At 32.9% G+C, this 27,939-nt stretch overlaps 4 protein-coding genes across 4 annotated transcripts; 1 reads left to right on the top strand and 3 right to left on the bottom strand.

Annotated features, from left to right (window-relative positions):
- Window positions 1-1,374: 1,374 nt before the first annotated feature.
- Window positions 1,375-4,172, bottom strand: LOC108462932 (uncharacterized). The gene is made up of 7 exons (XM_017762846.2): window positions 3,899-4,172; window positions 2,893-3,036; window positions 2,621-2,688; window positions 2,464-2,514; window positions 2,297-2,356; window positions 1,788-2,228; window positions 1,375-1,616 (listed from the first exon to the last, which is right to left on the bottom strand). Exons 1-7 carry the CDS (start codon window positions 4,029-4,031, stop codon window positions 1,578-1,580), a joined length of 936 nt encoding a protein of 311 aa, XP_017618335.1. The 5' UTR covers window positions 4,032-4,172; the 3' UTR covers window positions 1,375-1,577.
- A 1,420-nt stretch (window positions 4,173-5,592) lies between these two features.
- Window positions 5,593-9,574, top strand: LOC108464433 (serine/threonine-protein phosphatase PP1-like). The gene is made up of 4 exons (XM_017764731.2): window positions 5,593-6,068; window positions 7,687-8,246; window positions 8,456-8,725; window positions 8,891-9,574. Exons 1-4 carry the CDS (start codon window positions 5,894-5,896, stop codon window positions 8,912-8,914), a joined length of 1,029 nt encoding a protein of 342 aa, XP_017620220.1. The 5' UTR covers window positions 5,593-5,893; the 3' UTR covers window positions 8,915-9,574.
- A 2,719-nt stretch (window positions 9,575-12,293) lies between these two features.
- Window positions 12,294-13,857, bottom strand: LOC108463439 (phosphoenolpyruvate carboxylase kinase 1-like). The gene is made up of 2 exons (XM_017763379.2): window positions 12,805-13,857; window positions 12,294-12,721 (listed from the first exon to the last, which is right to left on the bottom strand). Exons 1-2 carry the CDS (start codon window positions 13,586-13,588, stop codon window positions 12,675-12,677), a joined length of 831 nt encoding a protein of 276 aa, XP_017618868.2. The 5' UTR covers window positions 13,589-13,857; the 3' UTR covers window positions 12,294-12,674.
- Window positions 13,858-22,153: 8,296 nt separating this feature from the next.
- LOC108462587 (serine/threonine-protein phosphatase 7 long form homolog) lies at window positions 22,154-23,275 on the bottom strand. The gene is made up of 3 exons (XM_053024605.1): window positions 22,693-23,275; window positions 22,439-22,522; window positions 22,154-22,248 (listed from the first exon to the last, which is right to left on the bottom strand). The coding sequence occupies exons 1-3, from the start codon at window positions 23,273-23,275 to the stop codon at window positions 22,154-22,156; spliced, it is 762 nt and encodes a 253-aa protein (XP_052880565.1).
- Window positions 23,276-27,939: the final 4,664 nt, after the last annotated feature.

The raw sequence follows: 27,939 nt of genomic DNA, 5'->3' as shown, positions 1-27,939 counted from the left end.
ATATAAAAGCTTGAGCCTTGAGGAAGTTTATATAAAAATAAAACACAACATTTTATCAACCAACATTAAGATTATTATTATTTTCTTTCAACTTCATTTGTTTCTATGATCGCAGAAAACCAAACCATAATTATTTATTACACACATAAAAAAAGTAGACGGGATGAGGACTGTATTCTTTGATCATGTCGATGGTGGCGCTGCTGGCGGTGGCTCCGGGAGTTGATGAACGATGGGATTGATAGTAGGGGAAGGTGGTGAGGGTGGCGTTTTGCCTCGTTTTGCAAGCATTCCGTACTTGAAGGATCCAGGAAAAGCTTCAGTGGCTTCCACCACGACACCAGCATCGGATATTAACAGCCCCAATATTACAAAGACTGCGAGGAAGCTTGAAATGGTAGCCATGGATGGTTACTGCTTATTGCAGCATCAGACTGCAAATAAATGCCCTTTATATGCTTTACGAGGTTTTCCAACCAAAGATTTCAATTAACAACTTGTGATTATAGTTTTTTTTTTTACCACCAAAAGCTTGGATATCTTAATTAATTTCTTCATGCATTATTAGAGGTTTTCAGGTTGATATATATCATTATTAATGTAGCAAGAAAAATATAAAATTACATTAATTAACCAAAGTAAAATATAAAGTTTGTATTAGATGTTGTAATGATTTACATTTGTTTTTATTTGTGTAAATGTAATAAGTTAATAAAACGAATAAGGTTTAAATTAAAATTATTACTAAATTTATCAAAATCCATAAAAGAAAATAATATAAAATTTTAAGGAAAGCAAAATTTTTACCAAAATTTAAGTAATAACATAAAATATATATATATTATAGACATGACTAGAAACAATTAAAATTTTAGATAAATGTATAATTTTATGAAAATTAAAATAATAATATAATTTAATAAATATAACTAAATCGATTTAAAATTTAAGGGTCGCCCCACCAACCTGGTTTAATTATATATTCAATTTCCAACTAACATAAATAAAAAAAAAATATCCACTTACGTTAATGTAAAAACCTTTTGAAGATCGTTTCTATGTGCCATACTCAAATGTGTTTAGATATAAGACATCAATAAGCATGCACGATGATTTCGTCTCTAGGGAAATGACAGAAGTTTGGGTTGGCTTTGATCCGGTCTTTTCTCTGACCATCAAATTATGGTTAATATTTTATGTAAATACAGATAATTTTTTCCTTTTTTTGACAGAAAATGCATTGTCTTTCACTTCCAAAATATACATATAAAAGCACACATGTATAGAAACTATTTGTTAATGGTGAATGTCATTACTCATTAACTACATATTAAAAAAGCAGTAAACTGAAAAATAATGCTGGAGAATCCACTCTTGCATGAAATAGTTATCGTTTCTACATTATGTCAAGAGTTTATAAAATTAGAATAATCCATGAAAATTCAACACATAAACCAAGCCCTAAGAACCAGAAACATACAAGGATAATTGAATCATACATTAAAATGGAAAAAGATTAATGAAGAAAATGAATTATACAAGCTCCTTGCCCTAAGAATTAGTTGACAACTTGAGATTCACGATGGCTTCAGCCCCCTTAACGCCGCAGCAAAAATCTAAAAAAAATGAACATGGAGCAATCAGATATACATATCTTCAATTTTTCCAAGTTTTTTGCCAAGGTATTTGAAAGATTATATCTCCTTCCTCGTATACGAATGTATGTCAAACACTGATACTTTAGAGTTAAAACACCAGAAATCATATTGAAGTAAATGAGTGCTTACCTTAGATGGGGCACCTGAATCCTGTTCTGGACGTGTAGGAGGTTGATTGCGACTACTGCTTCCCTCTTCCTCGACATAGTCACTTTGCTTTGAGGCTGAATTTGCCTCCATGGATCCTTCCTTTAAGTTACCATCAGGTATTCTATCATCTTCTATAAATATCGTCCGTGTTTCAGTCGATGTTGAATCAGGTGCACTGTTCAGGATGGCATTTGTACGGATATTTTGGTCCTTTGAAAACTGTGTAGCAGCTGCTCGTGCACCAGCTATTGCTGCACTGAGACTAGATGATTTCTCAATGGCAGATGCTTTTGAATTAGAAAAGGAAGCCACAATCGATCCCGGCTTCAAGGAGAAAGGATCCCTCAGGTTTGGTAATGGAAATTTTACAGGTGCCGGACCATCAACTGGGACAAGGCCTCTAACAGCAGCCTCATATATCTGTTAGAAATATTTCCATCAATACCAATTCAGAGCAAATTGAGAGAGTCGCATAAGCATGAGTTTACCTTCTTTTCCAAATTATAAACACGCTGGTATCCTCGCATCTCGAATGGAACTAACAATTTCTACAACGAACCCAAAAAGAAAAACCAATCACAATATAATATCTAATTGGAAAGAAACAGAATAAGAGAATAAATAGAATAGGAACCATCAAACGTGAAAGTAAAACCTTTGGTTGTTCACAGAGCCAGCAAAAATCAGTTTGTCCTTCTAGCCTAACCTGGGTACACAAAGAAAAACAAGAAAGAAAAATGAGTGGATCGAAATTGTTGCATATCATGTTGAGCACTGAATAACATAAAGGGAAGAAAAGCTAAGTTGCCCACCCCTTCAGGTAGTGCCTCCCATTGAACCAATTCTTCACATGTCAAACAGCCAACCACTTCGACACACCCTATGCCACGGAATAATTAATCTAGATTAGAAAGAAATAAGAAAAGGAGATCATTCGAAATTCAGATGAAATCTTTCCGCTTTCAAAAAAATTATTTTATCGATTTGCAATGTACTGATTTCAGTAAATAATGCAAAAACCAAAAACAAGCAATAAAGCACCAGGAATACCAAAAGAGATCAGATTAGTATAGAAAGGACTAACCTAGCAGTCTTGAGATAGGGTAATGTTCTGGAAATTTAATATCGGTAATTCCATTCAATGCGTAAATTTCCCTATAGAAATCCTCCATTGCTTTGATCGTAGATTCATCCGGGACTTTACTGGCAGCATGTATCCAAAGGCGGCCTGGAACAAAAATATAATATCACTTAGAGGCAGGTTGATTTCGAAGTATGGAAAAGAAATTTTCATTTCTCTAGATCGATATAGACATTCCCTCTTCAGGGCTAATGCAAAGAATTTAAACAGAACATCTTGCTGGGGTCTTCTAGAAACACTTTCCCATTTAAGAATAGTCCGTTTCAACTGGACATGAAAAACTTATTGCTTACCAGAGCTTGAACGTCTACTTATTGTAGTAAACTAAAGTACCATCAAAATTGGCAGCATATTTATGCTTCTATTACCATCAAAAGTTATATATCCCTCTTAATTCAGACTACCTCACCCTAATGCTTATTATGGAGTCACTTTATCAACTTCAATTATAAGTGTCCCAACCATTAATCAGCTAATTAGGTCAAAATAATCAAAACAAATTGAAAATCAGTAATTGTAAGATTGAAAAACAATCAAAGAAAAAAAATTGGAACTTCTTTTACTCCTAACAACAAGCATGGTTTCTATAAGAAGTAAAGAAAACAAAAATAAAAAACTCCAAATTAAGTTACGATACAAAGCAGTTAAAAACCTGAACCTTTTCTTCACTATTGAGTAAAGAAACTATTGGGAAGGAAAATAATGGAAGCACCAAAGCTCCTAGCCTTACTAAGGATCAATCAACCCCATAACTTAAAATCCTATACTATTGAGAAAAATATAACCATGAAAAGCATAAAAGTTGGTACTTTTTCCAAAAAAAATCATACATATGGTAAGAGTTTTTATCAAAAAAAAAAAACCCATGAAATATAACCCCCCAAAAAATAGGGTATTAGGATTTATGCATAAATTTGAAAGCTTTATTTAAAGAAAAAAGAGCGGATACCTCTGATTGGAGCAGGCCAAGACCTGCCTTCTATACGTTTGATCCCATAAACTAACAATGAAGCCCATGGCTGATGCATCGTTAAACATGGATTCGTGTAGTTCCCTTCCTTTCTTGGCCCTGCTTTTCTCATTGTTTTTCCCTTAACAGCGTTTGGTTGGTGAGAAACGCTGACAAAATCTGGATTTTCGCAATAGGTTGAAGACGGAAGAAAATTGGGGGTTGTTTCTTATATTTGTCACGTGACATTAAGGATTGCACGTGCTCTTAAGAAAAAGTGAAAAACACCAAAGTCGTTTTTATTTATATTAAATCCGATTCTGACTCCTAAGTTCAATACAAGTCTTACACTTTTCCTATTACTACAACTTATTACCCCCTTGGGGTGAAATACATATATTTCTTTTATAAATTTTTTATTATAAAATAATCCTTTCAAAAATATAATAATATATTTTATATAATTTTATTATTAGTTCGATTATATCTGTTTTTTTTATACAATATTTAAAACTAGCTACAATCCTCCTTAACTCATAAATAAGATAATAATGTGTTTTAATGCACTTAAATCCACGCCTTCTTGAAAATGCAACAATGTTCATGATAATTAAGTTAAAGACTAAATCGACTAGTTTGAATTAAAGAGAAATAATCTATTTTTAGAAAATGTAAATAATGGATAGTTTATCAAGAATAGAATAATATAATTTTTACTCTTGAACTTAGCAATTAGGTTATTTTGATCTATGAACTTAAAAAATATAAAAGTTTGTCTTATGGTATTTTAAGATTGTGACATGTCATCAACTAAAAAATTTTATCTTATGGTATTTTAAGATTGTGACATGTCATCACCTAAAAACTTTTAAAGTGTTACATACAATATTTTAATAACTGAATTAATATTAGAATCAATCATACGATTGATTTTTGGTCCAATCGATTTGATCAATTCAACTACAATACCAACAACATTTAAAATAAAGAATTACAATTTTATAAAATAAAAAAATATTAAACATATTCAACTCTTGGTTTTTCTCAATTTTTATTTTTATTTTTATCAATTTTGAGTTTTTTGTAGTTAAGCGAGTTCAAAGTCAACTCTTTTGTTTGAACATTGGACAAGTATATTAGTCAATTCTTGATCCCATCAATTACTAGTCCAGTTATGTTCTAAGAATACTAATCACATCATTCAATCTTAATGGAATCTTAATTCAAAACCAAAATGAATCTAAATATTAAGTTTAGGTGTCAAACTGAACTAAAATATACAAATATTTTTTGATAAAAGCAATACAAATATTAAAGTGAATTTAGTTAGGAGAAAATATTATATTATCTCATTAATAATTGAACCTAGATAAAAATGAGTCCGTTAAAAATATTTTTTATAAAAATAATTATTATTTTTATTTCATCAACTTACTTGATATTAATAAATAAGTTAATGATAGTAGGTATAGATAGATATTACCTAACTTACTCAAGTCATTCCATGGTATTGAAAATTAAAATAATATTATCCAATAAATTAATTATTTTCATTTCACTTTTTATTCATATTTTGATTAATTTAAGCGGTTCTGATTTTTTTATATTTTTAAAATTGAATTTGACATAATGCTTTTATTTATTGATTAAAGTTATTTCCTTTAATGTAATTTTACTCATAATAATAATAATTCACAAACATAAACTAAAATTCATAAATAAAATTTTCATCTTTGTTTTCTACATGCCCTTTTTTTTCGCCTTTAGCTCTTCAACCAAAACCCTATACACACATACAAAAGGCTCAATTTCTCTAGAACGATATCGCCAATTCGCTCTTTCTTCGCTGGACTGCCTGCTGTTCTTCGTTCTGTTTACCCTTTTGCATCCCTCAGAAAAGAAGAAAAAAAGCCGTTGACTTTTCGTTTTTTTTTTTTGGGGGGGGGGCCAAACTCGAAGACCCCAATTTGTTTCAAAAAGAGAGAGGGTTGAAAAATGGATCAAGGGTTACTGGATGATATTATAAACCGGCTTTTGGAAGTTAGGGGTCGACCAGGGAAACAAGTTCAGTTATCTGAATCAGAGATCCGGCAGCTTTGTTTGGTTTCTAAAGAGATTTTCTTACAACAACCTAATTTGTTGGAACTTGAAGCCCCCATCAAGATTTGTGGTATTTTTTTCACTTATTTTTTGAATACCCAATGCTTATTTTGTATGGTATTTATGATCCATATGTTTGCTTTGACTTACTTTGATGAGTTGAAGTTCAATTTTGTGACTTTAAGGTCTATCTTTTGGGAACTGCATCCTGGATTTGCCCTTTATTTTCTCATTTTTTGCTTATTACCTTGGGTTTTATTTACTCTTAACTTGGAATTAGTAAGTTAAGTTAATCTTGCTGAGTTTTAAAGCATGAATTAGATTGCAACCTCTCATATTACATTGGGATGGTTTTCGCTTATTAGGTAAAATTCATTGAGTGATGTTTTAGTTCGCTGTGTTCATTTCATTAAATTGCAGTTTTATACCGAGGAATGACCTGGTTTTCTGTGTCTTTGGTTGCTTAAGGTTGGACTTCGGAGAAGGTTCTGTTCATCTTTTAAGTTTTCAAGTTAGTGGGAATGTTATGATGATTGTCTATCTCGCATGTTCTTGTCGTATTGGATGAATTCACATTCGAGCGTAGATCAAAATGGCCAACTCAAAATAATGCTTACTTATGCTTTGGATTTTACAGTTGTTTTCAAAGTGGTCAAGATGGCTCACCATATTTTATTTTGCACCTAGACATGCGTCATTCTTTTTTTGAAGCCCAACTTTATTGCTTTGGTTTTTTCTTTTTGTGAATTGGATGTTCATCTAGTTAGGGTTTCCATTTGTGCTATATTATCATTGCAGCCTAATACTTGTCTTTTTTCTTTAATTACTTGTGGCATTGCACCTGCGGCATGCTATTTATTCCTATCTCTTCGATTATCTATCTGTTTGTGCCCGTTTTTCCTTCTGTTTGTGTCCTCAGTGTTTAATTTTTGGAAATTTTAAACTGTTTGTCCTATACTAGATCTTTTGGAGAATTCACGTGAGTGTTTTCTTCATGATCTAATTTTGTCTCACGTATGCTTTTTGCTAGAAATTTCTAATGTGATTTAGCTGAACAACCTGCAAGGACTCCAGTTTGTAATGTCTTTTGTCTTAAGAGCTCTAACTAGAAGTTTAGAACGTTTTGCTGCATGTTTACTTTATGAATTTGATGCATAGATAGCCAATCATATTTATTTGAATTCTGGATCTTCTGCTCTAAAAGTACCACTGATTTGGTTCTTGGTATGTGATAATTTTCCTTGGTGTAGCATGAATGTTTGGTAGGACTACTCAACGGAGATGATACAATGGATTGAATATCCACATTACATATATTCTTTGTCTCTGTCTCTCTCTATCTCTTTCTCTGCCACATTATAACGAAACTTTTTGCTACATGTTGATATTTCTAAAGTATGGAGTGCTTCAATAAGCACGTCTTAAAATTTTAAACCAAGACAAAATCTCTGCATTATCCAGAGTAGGGCTGAATATTCATGAAACAATAAATTCTTTTAACAAAAATACTTCAAATTGACTATTGTGTTGCAGTCATGCTACTAGCTTTTATTATTTATTGTATGAGGTAGCATTTGGGGCAAATTGTTTTCATCATATTGGTCCTAATTTTTACTTCTATTTTCCAAACGGTTATATAGAACGCTTTTGAATTCCTTTCCTGTCTGAAATCTCTTTATGACATTCAGGTGATATTCATGGTCAATATTCTGATCTTTTAAGGCTTTTTGAGTACGGTGGATTGCCGCCAGATGCCAACTACTTATTTTTGGGGGACTATGTTGATCGAGGCAAGCAAAGTCTGGAGACCATATGTCTTCTTCTTGCTTACAAGATAAAACACCCTGAAAACTTTTTCCTCTTGAGGGGTAACCATGAATGTGCTTCTATAAACCGCATATATGGGTTCTATGATGAGTGTAAGAGAAGATTTAATGTTAGGCTATGGAGGACGTTCACAGAATGTTTTAACTGCCTTCCAGTGGCAGCATTAATCGATGAGAAGATTCTGTGCATGCATGGAGGCCTTTCTCCCGATCTGAATAATTTGGATCAGATTCGAAGTTTACACCGCCCAACTGACGTACCAGACACAGGTTTGCTCTGTGATCTTCTCTGGTCAGATCCCAGTAAAGATGTTCAAGGTTGGGGAATGAACGACAGAGGTGTTTCATTTACTTTTGGTCCTGACAAAGTGTCAGAATTTTTACAGAAACATGACCTAGATCTCATTTGCCGTGCCCACCAGGTTTTACTTGCTTTAGCAGCTTACTTTATGCTTAACATGTGTTAGGAGTTAATATTCTATGTTGTCAGGTTTTACTTGCTTTAGCAGCTTACTTTATGCTTAACATGTGTTAGGAGTTAATATTCTATGTATGAGCCGGAGCAAATGCACGTCTCATTTGTTAACCTATTTTATGTTTAACTAGGATATTTTAAATATATTATTTGCAGGTTGTGGAAGATGGATATGAGTTTTTCGCCGACCGACAACTTGTAACTATATTTTCAGCGCCCAATTATTGCGGGGAATTCGATAATGCTGGAGCCATGATGAGTGTGGATGAGACTTTAATGTGCTCCTTTCAAATATTGAAGCCTGCTGATAAAAAACCCCGATTTAACTTTGGGGGCACGGCCACAGCCAGGCCTGGTAGCGCTTCTGCCAGTGTCTTTGGCAGCACGACAACAGCAAAGCCCGGAAATACTCCAGCGGGAGTCAAGGTAAATGCTCTGAGTAAATCCTCAATTATTTAAGTAAAGGAGTATAGGCACTCGTGGCTATGAGTAAGTCAACTATGTTCATATGCCACTGTTTTTGGCATCTCCCATGGTTCTCACATTGTAGTTTGTCACTAACTACCCTATATGTTTTCTATGTCATTTCAGTCGTTCCTCGGCACAAGGATATGAGAGCCCCATATGCATTGTGGAAGGCAGAGCCAGGTTATGACATGAACAAACCACAATTGCAGTAAAGACAACTTTGAGGTCCTTTTGATTTCCATATATTATGCTCAAATTTGTAAAAAAGATTGGAAGAGAAACAATCATTAGAAACTAATTCAAATGATCTGTTCTCTTATTATATAAATTTGGGTTTGAAGATAGAAGGCCATAATTTTCCTTCTCTCCCCGCTTGTACACTATCTGCTACCCTTGCTGCCATGAATATACTAAGGTCTTGCTCGTTCAGTGTGCCAGGACTGTAACCGGTGTTGTTCTTTTGGTGATTCAGGGACATCAAATTGAATTCGGTACAAATTTTGTGCTTCGTCTCTCTGCTTTTTTTCCCCCAATTTCATGCAATATCGTAATTTAAGATGTTTTGATGATAAAAGGAGCTGCATATCTGAGTTACCAAATATAAACATTTCTTTGGATTGTTGGCATACCTGGGCTTACATATGTGTATGGTGAATTGAGGTCTTTAGTTTACCCGTTCCATTTATCATGGACATGGGGAAAGGGCTTATATGAAAGATTGGAAACATTAGCTATTTTGTTGAAGAAATGTGAGACTTTGAAGGAAAAGCTTGTTTGGTATTATATGAAAGAGTTTTTTATGGTAAATTCTTATCTAATAATTTTAATAATTTATTATGTTTATTTTTTCTTGAGAAACAAGTTATCGTGTCTAGTTCTAAGCCTATTTCCTTACCCCCCAAGGGTAGAACTCTCAAAAAACATTAAACAGACGAGTTTTTTAAAAAAAATTAAAATTAAAAAACACGTTAAATGAAAACTATAATCTATTTGGATAAATTATAAAGATAGTCATTTTTATTCACTTTAGATTATATTTTAATTATCTATGTTATCATTTTGTTACAAAGTGATCACTCTACTGTTTTCTTCCTAACAGTAATCTTGTATGGCAATCCAAATGAGTTTTAAATGTCAACTTGAATGTCTCATGTGGCAGTTTAAATTAAATTTATTTAATTAAAAATTTATTTTATCTCAGTAATTGGACATCCAAGTTGGAATGCGGTTAGGGAGGAAACGGTATAGTGACTACTTTATAACAAAATGATAACATAAGTGACTAAAATATAACATTTCAAACATAAGGGACTAAAATATAATCTGAAACAAACAAAAATAATTATTTTTATAGTTCACTTAATTTATTTTTCAAAGTAAAAATATGGTGGAAATAAAATGCATGAAAAACCATATTTAATTGAAAATTTTAGAAAAATAGAGGATTAATTTCTTAAAATAAATTTACATAATCTTATTTGAAACATGCTGCTTGTAAATTCAAGTTGGTAATTTCTTTCTATTATTTTATGGTTTGAATAAATTAGATTAATATATAAAGATATAACTCTCTAATTTTAAAAAGAATATAATTTTAGCTCTTCATTTAGCTTTTCACCATTTTAATCCTTAGATCACTTGGGAAACATAACATTTGTTAATTTTATTAATGTTGCATATATGTAGATTACCGTATTGATGCTATGTCAGTAATTAATTAATTTTTAAAATTAAAAATTTAAAACAATTGTTTAAAATTTTAAAATTATTAAAAAAATCAATTGAAGGAAAATATCTTACTCGACCTTTAAGCAACTCAATAATTGCTCTTCTGTTTAGGCTTCTTTAGATTTAATATGATGTTGATTTTAAAAAGTAAATAAAAAAAAAATGAAATCTTAATCGACCTTTAACGAATTGAACTCAATGATTGGTGTTTTGTTTAGGCTTCTTCGGATTTAATTTGGTGTTGATTTTAAAGTCCATTTGTTTATGTTTTAAGCCACAAACGTAATAGCAGTTTGTTATGATTAATATCTGTAAACCCTATTAGGAATCATGATTTTCTTTCCTGAATTTGACATCAATGATGAGTCATGAAAGTATTATATACAACTTTGTTACACTACTTTCATTCAATGTGGACTAAATTTTGCATAACTACAATTTTATTATTATATGTCAAACAAGTTAAATTTCATCATCAAATATTTTTAGAATGAACACATTTTTGCATGTGGCATATAAAATTAGTGTAAGATTGAATGGAGGTTTTGCCTTCAAATATTGGGATAATAATGTATAAGAAGGAATTTCTTTTAATTTAAGTGTTAAACAAACATGATTCTTTTGCCTGATTCAGTTAATTATTTAATTTGGTGTTAGCAAAAGTAATTTTTTTTCTTTTGATTTGCTATTGGTTCGATATTGGGTTTGAATCCAATGATACCAAATGATCAGTTTGATGGGTTCAATCGGAGGGAGTGTTTAATCTTTTACTGTGTCATTTCCCTCACCCCTGGTATTTAGTGGTGTTTAAATGGTCGGTTCGGTTAATACTCGAATCAGATTATCACTAATCGAATTACTTGAAATGTAAAAATCTTTAACTGTTAACCAAATCAAAGTTTTTTTCAAAAACATTAACCGAACCGAAATATTATTTGAAATTTATATTTTTTTGTCTTTTGGTTAAACTAAACATACGACATATAAAAATATATTGCTAATGTTCATTTTTTAATAGTTCAAAAACTTTTAAATGAAAATGAAAACAACAGATAAAATATTAAAATACTACATATGTCTTGAAAGTTAACAATCAAACACTATATTATTTATAAATATACATTATTTATTTCAATTAAATGGTTAATTCGATTAATTATCTCGTTTTAAACTAAATTACCCGATAATCAAAATTTTAATAAATTATTAATCAATCTTCGATCAAACTGAATGCAGCCAACGATGGATTAACCAAATTAAATGGTTGGATAGGTTAATTTGATTTTAACACATCTCTATTAGTACTCCAAATTTACAGAGCTCCTACGCCAAATAATCTCAAACAGTTCTGTTGTGAGGGACAAAGTCAAAGTTGAAGCTTTGTTGAATTTAGTCCTATGATTTGTAGTCTCTTTTGTCTTTTGTTGTGATGTATGTTAACAAGTGGGTTTCGCCTCTTTTGTCTTTGCTGGATGTAGCTGATATTTATTGTATTTTGGTTTGACTACGTGATGATCTCGTTGTATCATTTCCTTGATGAAACTGTGTTTGTTTGGAAGAAGAAAAGTGGGCTGTGAGTTCACGAAGTGGCTGATCCTCCTTAACAAAGTATATCCCTAACTTATATGCCAAAATCCAATCAAATTTGAAGGTTCCATCTGTCTGTCTGCCCATCACAAGATGCAGAATCACATTCCAGAAACAAAAAAGAGTTGCATTGCTTTTCTCTATCATTCAAGGATATTCTTTTTAAATCCAAATACATTTTGAAGATATCATTTTTTAAATATATAAAAAATTTAGAAATTAAAAATATTTTTATGCCTATATGCTTCCATTAAGGAGAGAAGATATGTACAAGAGGAGGATTCTCAAACTCTACTTATCAATCTATTTACACTCTCTTGCTTCCTTCTTAAAACATTAACTAAAAAAAAAAAAAAAAGATGAAATCCAAAAGAAAATGTAAAAAAAAAAAAAGGACAAGTAGGTTCCTGGTGGTTGAGCCTCCATGTGAAGAAATTATGTTTCATGGCATAATGAAAAACTGGAGATTCTGTTGAAAGCAGACACCAATTCATGGTTTGACTGTTGCTTTGACCACCCTTTTTGTTTGGCATATTGAACACTGATAAGCTATTTGTGCTTTGCTTCTCACTCATACATGAATTCCCACTTATCACTCTACTGCAGTTGCTTCACCTCCTTTCAACATCCAAGCATGCCCTGCATTTCACATAAAAAGAACAAATCAATTTGTGTTTTCGATCATGTCGGGTTTATCACGGTTCCAAAAATAACAAACTTACTCAAAACTTGTTCTGCAGATAATCTCCTGGAAACATCTCTGCAAATCATCTTCCTCAACAACTCCTTAGCTTCACCTGAAACTGACCTGAAAATCCTTGAAGGGAACCTTAGATTCCCTCTCAAAACAGCCTCAAATATCTCCTCAGCCGTCTCACCATAAAACGGTGGAACACCGGCCAACATAACATACAAAACCACACCAGCACTCCAAACATCAACCTTCTCATTGTAACCTCTCCCCATCACAATTTCAGGAGCAACATAGTAAGGTGTCCCCACCAATCCATGGGATGTTCCAACTTCCCCTAACCATGTTGCTGAACCGAAATCCCCAATCTTTAATTTACCTCTAAAATCAAAGAAAATATTATCAGGCTTAATATCTCTATGAACGATCCCAAACCTGTGACAATGAGCTAAACCAGACACAAGCTGTTGCATGTAAGAAGCAGCTTTGGGTTCAGACAAGTGAGAAGGAGGTTGTAAAATCTGGTCGTGAAGAGTATAAGGTTGACAAAGGTCGAGAATGAGGTGAAGGGTGTCATCAGAATCGAACATGTCGTGGATTTGTAGGATGTTGGAGTGGGGAGACAGAAGGGTCATGATTTTGGGCTCGTTTTCTAGACATTGTCGATCAATGGGGTCTGTAAGAAGGCGTTTGTGGATGGATTTAGAGGCGAAGGAGGCTTGGGTTTTAGGACAAAACACTCGAGAGATGATCCCAAACCGCCCTCTTCCAATCTCTTCACATACTTGGTACTTGTTCTTCAATGTTTCACTCATGGTGTTCTCTTCTTCTTCTTCTTCTTCTTCTTCTTTTTGTCAATTCTTTTTCAGGGGTTTTTGGGTGGATTTAAGGTTGGAAAAGAGAGTGAAGGGATTTTAAAGAGAGTGAATGAACGAAGGAAGGAATTGAGAGAGGATATTCGGTGGGCAAAGGGAAAGCTGGGGGAGGATTCAGGTGGAAAACAGTTCAGAGAACACCTTCTGTTTCTTTGGGACAATGGAAAAGACTGGGACCAAACACAGCTCTGCAAAGAATTTAGTAATTAGAGGATAAATAAATAAATATATTTTTTGGTATACATAAATAAATATTATATTATAAAAGTTTTTGATCCAGTGATGTGATTCTAATTTTATTAGAGAAAAAAAAAAACATATAGAACTATTTTAATAAATATAATTTTTTTAATATTTGTGGGCAAATTATCGATAAAAGCCTTTTTTTTTTAAATTTATCGAAATGGGCCAAATCAGAAATTATTTACTGGAATGGGCCAGTTTTTACAAAACACGTCCATGTCAACGCGTTGTCAGGGGAAAAAGCAGGAAAACGCTTCCTTGAGGGCGTGCTTTCTGTCCACGTAGGTAAAGCGCTTCCTTGAGGAAGCGTTTTCCCCATGTTTTTATTAGGGTTTTTTGTAATTAAGGTTTTAAGGAAAAAAATTAAATAAATTAGGGTTTAGTGTTTGTTAATTAAATTAATTACTAATTTTAAAAAAATAGATTATGGTTTAGTGTTTATGGTTTTTAAGGAAAAAATCAAATAAATTAGGGTTTAAGGTTACTTGAGTAAATTAATTATAAATTTTTTAAAAAAATTAGATTAGGATTTTAGGGTTTAGGGTTTTAGGGTATTTAAGAAAAAAATTAAATAAATTAGGGTTTGGGGTTTAGGTTAACTTAACTAAATTATTTGTTAATCTAAAAAAGCTTCTACGTTGACGCTCTTTTGCTACAGTAGTCTCTGAAAAATAAATTTGAGAAGATGTGTCTGCGCAAATAGTGTCAAAAACGCTTCAAGCAAGATGCATTGTCAGCAAAAGTACTAAAAGAAGCTCCCACGTGGACGCTCTTTTACTACGATGAGTATCTGAAAAATAATTTTGAGAAGACGGTATACATGCAAATAGTGTAAAAACGCTTCAAGCAAGATGCATTGTCGAAAAGTATCTTGAAAGAAGCTTCCACGTGGACGCTTTTGCTACGATGAGTCTCTAAAAAATAATTTTGAGAAGACGTGTCTCACGCAAATAGTGGTAAAAACGCTTCAAGGGGATCCATTTCAAAGAAAATTATGGAAGAAGCTCCCACGTGGATGCTCTTTTGCTACGATGGTCTCGAAAAATAATTTTGAGAAGACGTATCTGCATAAATAGTGTCAAAAACGCTTCAAGCAGGATGCATTTTCAGCAAAAGTACTAAAAGAAGCTCCCACGTGGACGCTCTTTTGCTACAGTGGTTTCTGAAATAACTTGGGCTATAAATGAGCCAAATTTTGTTCTCAGGTTGCATAACTTATAGCAAAAAAAAAAGGGAGGCTAAGAAGGATAAAAATTAAAGATGAGTGAACGCATTAGTGCTGTTATTTACTATGATGGTGAGGTTCGTCACACCAAGAATGGTGTTGTTTTTTTCCGGAGAATACAATACGACTGGTTTTTAACCAGAACATAGATTTGACAGAACTTCGTAAAAGGATTAGGCGTAAAATATTCAGAATGACACCAATGAAAGTGTTGTCTATTAGGTATCGATTTTGTGCTTCTATTGATCCAGTAACATATGACCCGTTCGACATCAAAGGTGCTCGTAGCTTGGAGGCAATAGTGCAGACTCATCTTACTAGTGGAGCACTATATATTGAGTTATATGTACAATTTGCATCGCCAAATGATACATTTGTGGCTGCTGTTTGAGAGGAATACACGACCCTTACCTGACACTCCGTTAGTGGGTTATATAACACGGAATCGCCGGTTTTTGGTAGTGGTATGGAATACACAACCCCTACACGACACTCTGTTAGTGGATGGGACATGCACCTAGGTGGGTCGATGTTTGATGCTGGAAATACGTACTGGGGAACGACATCAACTTATAGTACTTGGCAATCTACATCCAATTGGGGACGTTATGAAACGCTCAGAAGAAGGGATGATGTACTCCCCGTGACGTCCACTAGTGAGGGGACCTCATACGTCCTAGATGATGGTGGGTTAGATGATGAGTCCGATGTGGATCCACCTCGAGAGCCCAGCCGCGATGGTACAGAAGTTGAATTATTTTCTGAACCGGAGCCTATTCAAACTGAACCTGAAGATGTTGAAGGGGGTTCAGATGAAGAAGAAGATCCACGATTCAGGGCATACTCGCCTCCAGCCCACATGCATAATGTTGATCTATCTGCAGATGATGCATTGGAGTTTCCAGATCTACCACACAGAACGCGTGATTATACAAGTTCGTTATTGGATTCGAGTGAATTTGAAGTTGGTAAGGAGTTTTCCAATAAGGATAGTTTTCTTGGTGCATTGAAACAACATAGCATCAATAACGGTGTTAACTACCACGTGGTTAAATCTAAATCCGATAAGTTTGAGGCGAAGTGTGCAGTGCAAGACGGAAGTTGTTCATGGAAAATCTACGCTTCGTTGAGGAAAAGGACAGGGTTGTGGGAGATAAAAAAGTATAAAGGTCCACATACATGTGCTGCAAGTACAGTATTTAAGGTTTTTGAATAATACTGTTATTATGTAATGTTACATTATTTAATGTACTTTGTTGACAGGTATTTCACAAGATCATCCCAAGATGGATTTAGCTATGTTAGCTAGCTTAATACTACTCACGGTGAAGGCAGATTCTAGGACTTCAGTGCCAGTCTTAATTGCCAATATTCGTAACCAAATGGGGTACACGCCCTCTTACCGCAAGGCTTGGATAGCTAAGTAGAAGGCTTTGGAGAAGATGCATAGTGGGTGGGATGCTTCATATAATGAAATATGGCAGTGGTGTCAAGTGCTAGAGAGATACATCCCAGGTTGCATAACAGACCTTCAAATAGAACCTGCATACTACAACGACCGATTGCTCCGTGGATGCCAAGTATTTAAGCGTCTCTTCTGGAGCTTTAAGTAATGTCGAGACACATTCGCATATTGTAAGCCATTGGTACAAATTGACGATACCTTTATGTACGGTAGATATACCCATCGGCTATTGCTAGCAGTCGCACAGGATGGTAGTCGAAGCATCCTTCTAATTGTGTTTGCAATAACACTGGGGGAGTCAGCTGATGACTGGGATTTCTTTCTTTCTAGGTTAAGGATGCATGTTTGCCCCCAATCTGATATATGCGTTATATCGGATAGAGGCACCGGGATTGTAACGCCCCCACACCCGAGACCGTCGCCGGAGTCGAGTATGAGGTGTTACTAAGCTTAGTTTAACATTTTTAGAACTTTGAATTATTTGTTTCTACATTCACAGCTTTTAAGCTACTTGCGTCACAGTCACAAGAAAAATCATATCTCGAGTTACGAAACTCAAAATTAAAATCTGTAAATTTTTCCTGAATCTAGACTCATAAAACTATCTACTAATTTTTTTCTAGAATTTTTGGTTGGGCCAATTAGTACAGTTTATTAGTTAAAGTTACCCCTGTTTCAAGACTCGACTGGTCTGACCTCTGTTTACTACGAACCACATTTATCTCTGTAAAAAATTCATATGAATATGAGGTTTGTTTATACTAAAACTAGACTCAATAAGGATTCTGAGGATATAAAATACACCACCTAATTATATCTTTACAATTTATGGTGAATTTCTAAAGTAGGAACAGGGATTCAGAAACTGCTATGACTCTGTTTCACTAAAATTAAAATATCTTCTAACATATACTTCCTTTACTTGTTTCATTTGTTTCATGTGAAACTAGACATAATAAGCTTCAATTTGATATGTATTTCACCACCAAATTCAATTTCTATGATTTTTAGTAAATTTTAAACTCGCGTTAGTATTGCTGCGGTATTCTGTTTATGGTAAATTTCATCCTTTTATGAGTTTTATGCACTAAGTATCTTAATAGTTTTCCTTAACATCAAACATAATCTAAACTAACCATTTTCATAATTTATCATTATCAAGCATTTCCTCAACCATTTCACAACCATACCATAAGATCATTTACACAAAATGGGTATATTGCTATACATGCCATACTTAAATTTACAAGCCATTTACCAAAAATCTTACGGATAGTGTGGTGAGCCTTCGACCTATCCCGACTCACGAGTGGCTTGTCCAAAACTACAATGAGTAAGAAGGAGGAGTAAGCATAAATGCTTGGTAAGTTCATATGAAAATAATAAGTAACATAACAAACAGTTATACCGGTCAACATTAGCATACATCACTAAAACACATATCACATTTTAATCATTCTTCATCATCTTATTACCTTATCGTGGTTGTATCAATACTCAACCCGAGGGTTAAATACATACCTGTCCAAAATATCCATTTCATATCACTTACCAATACGTCTCTTTACAACTCGAAATTTTCCTCCATTTGAGTAGAACTTTACCCGTTGAACACATCGAATATAATTGGATACATGGATAACTTGCACATAAGTGCCATATATGCAATCAAGCAATCATGTAACCCGCCCATAAGCGAACTCGGACTCAACTCAACGAGCTCGGGCGTTCGCATCCATAAGTGAACTCGGACTCAACTCAACGAGTTCGGATGCCTAGTTACATCTCACAAACTCGGACTCAACTCAACGAGTTCGGACATTCGCATCCATAAGTGAACTCGGACTCAACTCAACGAGTTCGGATGCTCAACCATCCTAGTGACATGTCACTTGTATCCTAATCTATTCCTAAGGTTCAAACGGGCTTTTTCCTCGAACACTTATCCTTGCCGTCTTCCGTAGAATGCCGAAATCAATACTCGGTAACAATTATATTTAACAAGTAGTTCACATAATTTACATATTATTTGAAATTAACCACAAAGCATACATTTCATAATAAAATTCAGCATAACACATAATTAATATCAATAACTTAAAAATAACAATTATGCTACATTATTTACACATGAACTTACCTTGGTACCAAAATACAAAGATTTTGCAATTTAGTCCACAATCTTTTCTTTTCCTCGATTGAGGTCAATTCCACGTCTTTCTTGATCTAAAATAACACATTTAGCTTATTTAATACTCACATTATCAAATTAATCCTTAACTCAAATTTTGGCAAAATTACAATTTTACCCTAAACTTTTGCATATTTACATTTTTGCCCCTAGGCTCGGGATTAAACTTTATTCCTTATTCTTATGTTTTACAACATGCTGATCACTTTTCTCTTCTATGGCAACATCAAATTCTCACTCTAACATGTACTTGTGACTATTAGGTATTTTTACCGATTAAGCCCTTTTACTCGTTTTTGCTTAAAATCGAGTAGTACAAGTTGTCTAACATAATTTAAAACTTCATATTCTATCATAAAACATCAAAATACACAAATTTCACCTATGGGTATTTTTCCAAATATAAACCCTAGGTTAAATTATTGCTAACATAAGCTTTATCGAGTTCTGAGATCTCAAAAACGTAAAAATCATTAAAAGCGGGCTTGGAATCACTTACTATGGAGCTTGGAAGCTTGAAAAACCCTAGCTATGGAGAACCCTTGAAATTTCGGCCTAATGAAGAAGATGGACAAAATTGGCTTTTAATTTTGTTTTAATTCATTTTAATAACTAAATGACCAAAATACCCTTACTACTAAACTTTCCAAAAATTCCTTCCATGTCCTAATTTTGTCCATGAACTTAAAATTGGTAAAATTTCTATTTAAGACCTCCTCATTAATATTCCAAAACAATTTCATACTAAAAACTTCTAGAATGCAAGTTTTGCAACTTATTCGATTTAGTCCCTACTTTCAATTTAAGCACTTTAGGCATAGAATTTCATCACGAAATTTTCACACAATCATGCAATCATATCATAAACATCAAAATCATTGTAAAATAATTATTTCTATCTCGGATTTGTGGTCACGAAACCACTATTCCAATTAAGCCCTAATTTAGGATATTACAGGGATACTAGCTGCAATTGAGCAACAGGGAAGCCTATGGCATCGCACACACCATCGGTATTGCCTAAGGCACATTGCTTCCAACTATTACAGGCAATATCCATCTAAAGGTGAACGACGACAAGTGACCAACATGGTTATTTAACTTTATCTCTATTAATATAATTTCGTTTGGAATATTGAATCTATTTTAAATGGAAAAGTGGTATGTAATTTTCGCTATCAACTTATATTGGCAGGGTATGAGATAAGTAAGGACCGTTTTCATGAGATATTGACAGTTTTCTATTTAGTTAACGAAGAGGGCCATAACTACCTATGTAATATACCTTTCGAACAGTAGACAAAAGCATACGACGGCGGCTTACGATATGGTCACATGACCTCAAACCTGGCCGAATGTATAAATTCTGTTCTGAAAGGAACACGTCATTTATCGATAACATCAATTGTGCGAGAGACATATTTTCGTTTAGCGGCACTATTTTCAAACGAGCAGCGAGTTATGCAGGCCAAATGCAGGGAGGCCATGTATGGTGCGCAAAGGTATTGCAAGAAATTAACAATGCGAAGGCACGGACGAACGCTATGCACACAGTGTGTCACGATCGAGACAACTTATGGTTTCGTGTGATAGAGTTTGACAAACCGCACCAAGGTATTACTGGCGGGCAATATCGTGTACACTTAAGAAATAGGACTTGCGGTTGTGGGAGGTTTGACGCACTTCGTTATCCATGCGCTCATGTAATTGCAGCTTGTCAAAATCTTCGTCTAGATCCCATGAGCTATGTCGACTACTGTACAAATTGGAATACATGTACAACGTGTGGAGACACATATTCCCACCGGTCCCAGATGAGCGTAAGTGGCCCTCTGTATCGCTTGCTCCGTTTAAGCTGCTACCGGATAGAGAGTTGCGGCGTAAATCAAAGGGTCGACCTTACTCGACTAAAATACGCAACAATATAGATATCCGAGAAACAACCAATCAACAGAAGTTATGTGGATGGTGTAGGAACCCAGGCCATACAAGTAGATCATGTCCAAATCGCAATAGTTGATAGTTGTTGTAATTGTCAATATGTTGTATTATTTATATTTTATTACTTGAAATAATATAAAATATTCAAAATATTACGTTATTTAAAATAATTTTCATTTTATTAAAAATATAAAACTAAATTATAATTACTTTATTTAAAACAACATTTTATATTATCACATGAAATAATATAAAAATATTCAAAATGTTGCATTATTTAAAATAATTTCTATTTTATTAAAAATATAAAAGTAAATTACAATTACTTTATTTAAAACAACCTTTTATCTAATTACATGAAATAATATAAAAATATTTAAAATGTTGCCTTATTTAAAATAATTTCTATTTTATTAAAAATATAAAAGTAAATTACAATTACTTTATTTAAAACAACCTTTTATCTAATTACATGAAATAATATAAAAATATTCAAAATGTTGCCTTATTTAAAATAATTTCCATTTTATTAAAAATATAAAAGTAAATTATAATTACTTTATTTAAAACAACCTTTTATCTAATTGCATGAAATAATATAAAATATTAAAATGTTTGTACAAATATATTAAAATAAAATCAATGTCCGTACCGATCGGATTCAGTACCACATGAAGGTCGTCGACAGTTACGCGTTGGATTCCTCCTTTGTCCAGCTTCCGGCGAGGGTTGTGCTTGCTCCGGAGAGGATTCTGGTTGTGGGTGTTAGGAAGATGACCCGCCTTGATAGAATAGTGACTGTGGAGGTGTTTGCATCATTAATGGCGGATGTGTTTTAAACCCATAAGGTGATAGGGATTGGTAAAAAGAAGAGCTCCCCGACGGCCCCTCCTGCGATCCTTCGTGCGACAGCTGCCTATAGATAAGCGGTCCACTCAGAGTAATCGGAAATGGAGATGAACCAGGCCATGCATTCCAACCTGCCATAGGACTAGAAAAAGGAAACTATAAGGGCTAGGATACATAAAAGGGCTAGGATACGTACCTGGCATCATCTGAAGAGGCTGTACTATGGGTGTCAACGGTTGAACTGTTGGACCCGGTGACTGTGTAGGTCCTGTTGCTGGGCCGGGTGATTGTGTGGGCGCTGTTGATGGGCCTGCATCGTCGTCCCTTCTTCTAGGATTTAAAGGGCCACATCGTTCTCTTTGGACACGCAATTGTCGCTGCCTCTCCTCTTCTGACAGTAAATATAGCTTGCCATGGATCCTAAACCATGGCATGTATTCCGGCACGCACGCCAACTCTGGAACGATGATCGGTTCCCGAGTAGGTATATAATCATACTGATCTTCCCACATTTAGATATAGTGTGACCAGAATCTCGGCCAATCCGTATACAATTGCAGTAAGTCGATTTTGTGATGATCATCCAACACCTCAGGTGCCACAAGAATCGGTTGTCGGAATCCAAATTGCCGTAATACTCTGTCTGATTGGTGCATCTCCACAATAGCAAAGTTGACCAATGGGACCTTCACGTGCCAAGTGTTCGGATTTTGCAAGTATTCATCCGGAATTACTGCCCGAATTGCCGGATCCTCGTATGGTGTCCATTGAAACTGTATAAAAATAATGGAAATATTAGTTAAATAAAAAATACTAAATACTAAATACGAATCCACTATTTTATTATGTATGTATATATATATTTTTAATACTTACTTGTGCTTCCGACCGTTGCTCTATTAGAACCGTATATCTTCAAGGCAGGTAGGTAATCGAGCATAACTTGCCAAATGGTTCCACCTAATTAAATAAATTTTTAGCATACGATTATATTTTAAATCTACGTAATAATTGTAAAATCTAATATAAAATTTACCTCGTTATGAGTGGGAATGTATATGGGTGGTCCACTCGAGGACGTAAAAATGGAAAGCGAAACCGTGCCCATGATTGCAGTAGTGATAGGCAACCTCCGATTTTTGCTTTATTAGGTCGCGTAGCCCCGCACATCTCCCGGTACAGTGTTGCCAACACGGCAGACCCCCAACTAAATTCACCAGCTGCTCTAAAATCAACAAGTTTCAGCAGCCATCTCAGATGTACAAGGTTTCGTGACAAGTCCGGCATCAGATAACCTCCAATTATCTGAAGAATGTATGCTCGAGCATATCGAATTTTTTCTAGTTCGGTAGAATCATCATCCGGCTTCGGAAATGTGTCTCGTAACCAGTCCATCTCGATCCGACCTCCGTTAATATTATCCGGAATAGCACCCAAAAGCTCGTAACATACTGCTCCCCAATCAGCAGAATGAACAGATTCAGTGACTGCGTCCCCGTCCACCGGCAATCCTAATTGCAAATGCACGTCTTCCAAAGTGATAGTGCACTCTCCACATGGAAGATGAAATGTGTGCGTCTCGGGTCTCCACCTTTCTATCAACGCGCTAATAAGTTTCGGGTCCAACTTACACCCCCGGCCTATCATTTCCACATGCCAAAAATCCGCTTCCCGTAGGTAATCCTCTATCAACAGTGATGGAGGACCAGTCATGTTACGGATATAGCATTGCAATATCCGATCTACAGACTTTTATAAGAAATAATAAAATAAAAATTATTTAAATTTGCATAAATGACAGAAATCTTAAATAATATTTAAGTATTAAATTTAACACTTACCATTTGCATTTGTTCGACGGATATGTGTTTATCATCGAAGCGAATTAATTCTCCGGCCATTGCTAACACGATCAAATTTTTTTATTTTAAAAAATAAATTTAGAAAAAAAAATTAGGGCTTTTTTGAAAAAATTAACGAGAGTTTTGAGAGGAATTTAAGAGAAATTTGAAAGATTTGAGAGAAATTTGAGAGAATATTGAAAGATTGAAGATTGAAAGGATTTAAGTGTGAAAAAAAGAAAGGGGTGAGGGGTTTTATAGTTTTTTTTTTGGACCATTGGAGGGGTTACCAACGGTCAAAAAGGTAGCCGTTGCTACTGTTCAAACACGGGGAAAGCGCTTCCTTGAGGAAGTGTTTTCCTGCTTTTTTCCCTGACAACACGCTGACGTGGACGCGTTTTGTAAAAACTGGCCCATTCCGGTAAATAATTTCTGACCTAGCCCATTTCGGTAAATTTAAAAAAAAAGGGGCTTTTATTGGTAATTTGCCCAATATTTATGTTTAAGTTTGCTTTTGATATTAGTTTTTTAATTTAATTCCTAATCAATATCTACTTCCTTAATAAAACAACATGTACTTTTATATTAGGGTATAATCATAAATTTCACTTTTAATATTTATATTTTTATCAATTTATTTTTTAGTAATTTTAATTGAAGCCTAATAGAGGCCTAAGGGGTCATGACCCCCAAAGTTTATATTTTTGCAATTTAGTCCTTTATAGATATACTATAGTCCTCCCAAAAATATAAGTAGATCCCCAAGGTTTAAGATTTTGTAATTTTTCCTTTGTATATATACTATAGCCCTCCCAAAAATATAAGTAGCTCCTACAATATTTTTATAGTATTAAAAAACTATTCTCAATAAAAACAAAGAAAAATCTTCTTAACTATTCATGATAACTTTTAAATGATATTTTGTTAAATAATAATTTAATATTTATTTAATATTTTATAAGTAATATAATTATATATAAAAATAAAAGAAAAAGAACATATTTTTATCATCTTTCTTCTTCATATTCGTGTCTAGTAAGAACTTTTTCTTCATCATTTTCCTCCAAATTTTAAGTATAAGGTATGTTTTTCTTCAATTTTTCATAGATTTTGAATCTTTGAAGTTTGTTTTACATATATGTACCAATAGTTTTTATCTTATCAATTGTATTAAAAGTTGTCATTAAAAGATATTGATAGAAGCTTATAAAATTATGTGAAATGTGTATGTTTTTAATAAAAACAAAATTAGGAAACGGTTTCTAACTTGTTAGAAATGTAAAAATAAAAGAAAAATAGTTAAATAATGTTATAGTAAGTTTCGGCCAAAATGAAAGGGAGGACGAAAACTTTGGTAACTTTATTTAAAATTATGTCAAATGATAGCTTGTGAAGCACTGAGTATTCTGGTGAAAACATAATAAAAAATGGTTAACCAAGTCGAAAGGTATGTGAATTTCAGATCAAGTTAAGTTGTCAACTTGACAAACCATGTATATTCAAGCTTGTCATTAGTAGTTGATTTACTATATCTAGCTATATTAATTTTATTTTTGGTGCCACTATGTTAGGCGGCAACGATGTGTATTTGTATGAGGATGAATTCAGTTTTAAAGTTTGGGGCTTAACTGTGAAAAATATACTTATTTTTGGACAATCAAATTTGGTTGATTTTGGATGATCATGAATTGGTCAAATTTGGATTGAACTGATTGTTATGTTGGAATATTGCTTCTTTTGAATCGATTTTTTTTATGTTTAAATTGACTGTCATGTTGGAATACTACTTCTTTTTAATCGATTGTTTATATGTTTAAATAGATTGTCATATTGGAATACCGCTTCTTTTGAATCGATTGTTATAGTGGAATATTGGTTTTTATTCTTTTGAATTGATTGATTATATGTTTAAATCGATTGTTATGTTGTGCTCAACTCAATGCTCTGAGACTAAATCAAAGTATCCATCGAAAGGAAACTCGAAACAACGACGAGCAAAAGGACAACGGAGACAGCAGCTAGAGGGGAAGAGAGGAAGAGGGAAAGAACAAAGATGGAAACAAAATAATAATAATAAAAACTGTTAAATAGTTTTGGTCTTATAGATGATGTCATCTATGACATTGTGCTTATGTGGCATGCCACATAGGCTAATTTGTTGACCAGCGCTTGACTAGCGGTCAACTAACATTTCCTATTTAAAATTAGGTTGATTTGTGAAAAAATTGTAATGTTGAGGATGTCAATCCAGGAAATCAAAAAAGTCAATGGCTCAAACCCAAAAACCCATAAATGTTGAGGGTATTTTCGATAATTATGCTTTAATTTTATTATAAATTTATTACATTTTCTTTTATAATATGATTCATAATCGTCCACCATCATTAAACCAATGGTTTAAACATGTTCTACACTATGATTTACTAACAATTGAACATTTGACACTTTAATGATTTAGTCACTGTGTTCTAATTAAACACTAATTTGACAAAATATTCGACCAAAAATTAATCCACTTCTAATATAACTTTATAAATATTTATTACGGTCCGGTTTACGAAAATAAAGATTCAACACCACTAACTTCAAATCGTTACAGTAAAAAAATATTAATAAATACATAATAATATTTAAACTTAAAACAACATAGTTTCCAACCTCTCAAATTTATCATTTTAACTAAACTTTATTTATTTTTCACCATTAAATTTTAATAAATATATGTGTTGCATAAATATTTTTCAACCAAATAATGAATCTGCGATAAAGCTAATATTATTTGATAGCTTTCATGTATATTTAACATTTCCTCTTAAAATAATATGCTAGAAATTTCTAAAAGCTTAATTTAAAGAATAAGTATTGTTGTTCCTTATTATAAATTCTATTTTAACACCTCATATTTAAAAATTTCTCAGCTCTAATTGGATTTTACAGTATTTAAATTTAATTAACAATCTATATTCACTAAATAATAATTAAATTTGAGTTATAAGCTATATAGAATTTCACACAATTATTTATATTTTAAAAATATATTTTTAAAATAAATATAAGATCAATTATTTCGTAATATATTTTTAATGAACTTATATAATTAATATATACACCACATGAATAAAGAAAACTAGTTGTAGGCATTAGATTACTTAAATGTAATTTAAGTAACATGAAATTGTTTTAATTAAACTAAGGTTTTGGGAGTGGAATAACACATAATGTGGCATGTCATCCCCACTAGTGAACAACTTAAAAGTCATTTGCCATTTTCTTTAAGTTAGTGTGGAATTGAATTAAATTAGGTGAAATTGACTTTAAGGATTAATAATTAACAAATAATAACTATTTGGGTAGGATTGAAAAAGAGTTGGGAGAAATTAATTTAGTAGTTGAAATTGTTAATATTAGGAGAAGAAGTTGATATATTAAAAACTACATCGTTATCGAGTCTTTGCCTTCCATTTTTCTAGATGAAAAGGGAAACAACGAGTGAGGAAAAGCTCAATTTTAACATATTTATTTTTTTATTATATAAAAATTTGTCCCCAAATTAATATTCTTACAAAATTACAACTTCCCAATATTTAAAAATTATATATATATATATATATATATATGTTGATATCATCCAATCAACCGAATGCTATAAGAGTGGAGTCAAAATTTATATATATTTATTTATAAATTTATTATATAAATATTTTACTATAACATGGGTGTAAATTAATTTAATATATGATATGATTAGATTATGTATAGTAAGATGGTGTCCACTTCAAAAGACTGCTTAGGTTAGTGCTAACCTAAAAGCATGATGTGGCATCGCCATGCTTGATAAATTAGTTATATGTGTGTAAAAAGTAAACCAATTTTAATTATTAAAATTGAAATAGAATCATTTATCTAATATATAGTGTCTTACGGTGCACATCTCTTTTCTTTCTTGTAATATATAATATAATTATGAGCAACGCACGCTTAAGTTTGGATGTAACATTTTAAATAAAAATATTTTGTCCTAGATTGTATAATACAATATTTATTAGTTAAAGAATTTCGTGCTAAATTCAATTGATTATCGTGTCAAATTAATTAAAATTCTTCAGTAAATTATTAAAATAATTATTTTTATTATTTTAGAATATATTTTAGTTATTTATATTTGAAATGTTACGTTTTAGTTACATTATCATTTTGTTATAAAATAGTTACTCTACAGTTAAGATTTGTCATCTCCCAAATGATAGTCCTACGTGACAGTTAAAATAAGTTTTAAATGTCAACATGGATGTTCAGTTGAGATAAGAAAATTAATGTTCTTTTTTATGAAAATAGAATACAAAATTTTACCCTAAAACCTAATTTTCTCCTGTTTAAAAAGAAGTAACAGTTGAGTTTTTTTGTTACCATTAGAGAAGAGGAGCAGAATGACAGAGATAAAGAAGAAGGCGGAGAGGAACAATACATAAATAAACAAAGATGAAACATATCATTTTTATCTGTCACATATGCAAAAAATATATAAAAAGATGGATT

Source organism: Gossypium arboreum, chromosome 13, assembly GCF_025698485.1.
Source record: "Gossypium arboreum isolate Shixiya-1 chromosome 13, ASM2569848v2, whole genome shotgun sequence".
In the NCBI taxonomy this organism is placed as follows: domain Eukaryota; kingdom Viridiplantae; phylum Streptophyta; class Magnoliopsida; order Malvales; family Malvaceae; genus Gossypium; species Gossypium arboreum.
Note: the sequence above shows the minus strand (reverse complement) of the source record. Positions and strands in the feature narration are given on the sequence as shown.

What these genes read in the sequence shown, in the direction of transcription:
- LOC108463439 (XM_017763379.2), bottom strand. Translation starts at nt 13,588, where the DNA reads ATGAGTGAAACATTGAAGAACAAGTACCAAGTATGTGAAGAGATTGGA. An exon ending in ATCTGCAGAACAAGTTTTGA is followed by an intron (nt 12,722 to 12,804) that starts GTAAGTTTGTTA and finishes TGTGAAATGCAG; the next exon opens with GGCATGCTTGGATGTTGAAA.
- LOC108462587 (XM_053024605.1), bottom strand. Translation starts at nt 23,275, where the DNA reads ATGACTGGTCCTCCATCACTGTTGATAGAGGATTACCTACGGGAAGCG. An exon ending in TAATAAAGCAAAAATCGGAG is followed by an intron (nt 22,523 to 22,692) that starts GTTGCCTATCAC and finishes TTATTTAATTAG; the next exon opens with GTGGAACCATTTGGCAAGTT. An exon ending in AGCAACGGTCGGAAGCACAA is followed by an intron (nt 22,249 to 22,438) that starts GTAAGTATTAAA and finishes TGGCACGTGAAG; the next exon opens with GTCCCATTGGTCAACTTTGC.
- LOC108464433 (XM_017764731.2), top strand. Translation starts at nt 5,894, where the DNA reads ATGGATCAAGGGTTACTGGATGATATTATAAACCGGCTTTTGGAAGTT. An exon ending in TCATTTGCCGTGCCCACCAG is followed by an intron (nt 8,247 to 8,455) that starts GTTTTACTTGCT and finishes TATTATTTGCAG; the next exon opens with GTTGTGGAAGATGGATATGA. An exon ending in ATACTCCAGCGGGAGTCAAG is followed by an intron (nt 8,726 to 8,890) that starts GTAAATGCTCTG and finishes ATGTCATTTCAG; the next exon opens with TCGTTCCTCGGCACAAGGAT.
- LOC108462932 (XM_017762846.2), bottom strand. Translation starts at nt 4,031, where the DNA reads ATGAGAAAAGCAGGGCCAAGAAAGGAAGGGAACTACACGAATCCATGT. An exon ending in GGGAGGCACTACCTGAAGGG is followed by an intron (nt 2,515 to 2,620) that starts GTGGGCAACTTA and finishes TTGTGTACCCAG; the next exon opens with GTTAGGCTAGAAGGACAAAC. An exon ending in TTTATAATTTGGAAAAGAAG is followed by an intron (nt 2,229 to 2,296) that starts GTAAACTCATGC and finishes TATTTCTAACAG; the next exon opens with ATATATGAGGCTGCTGTTAG.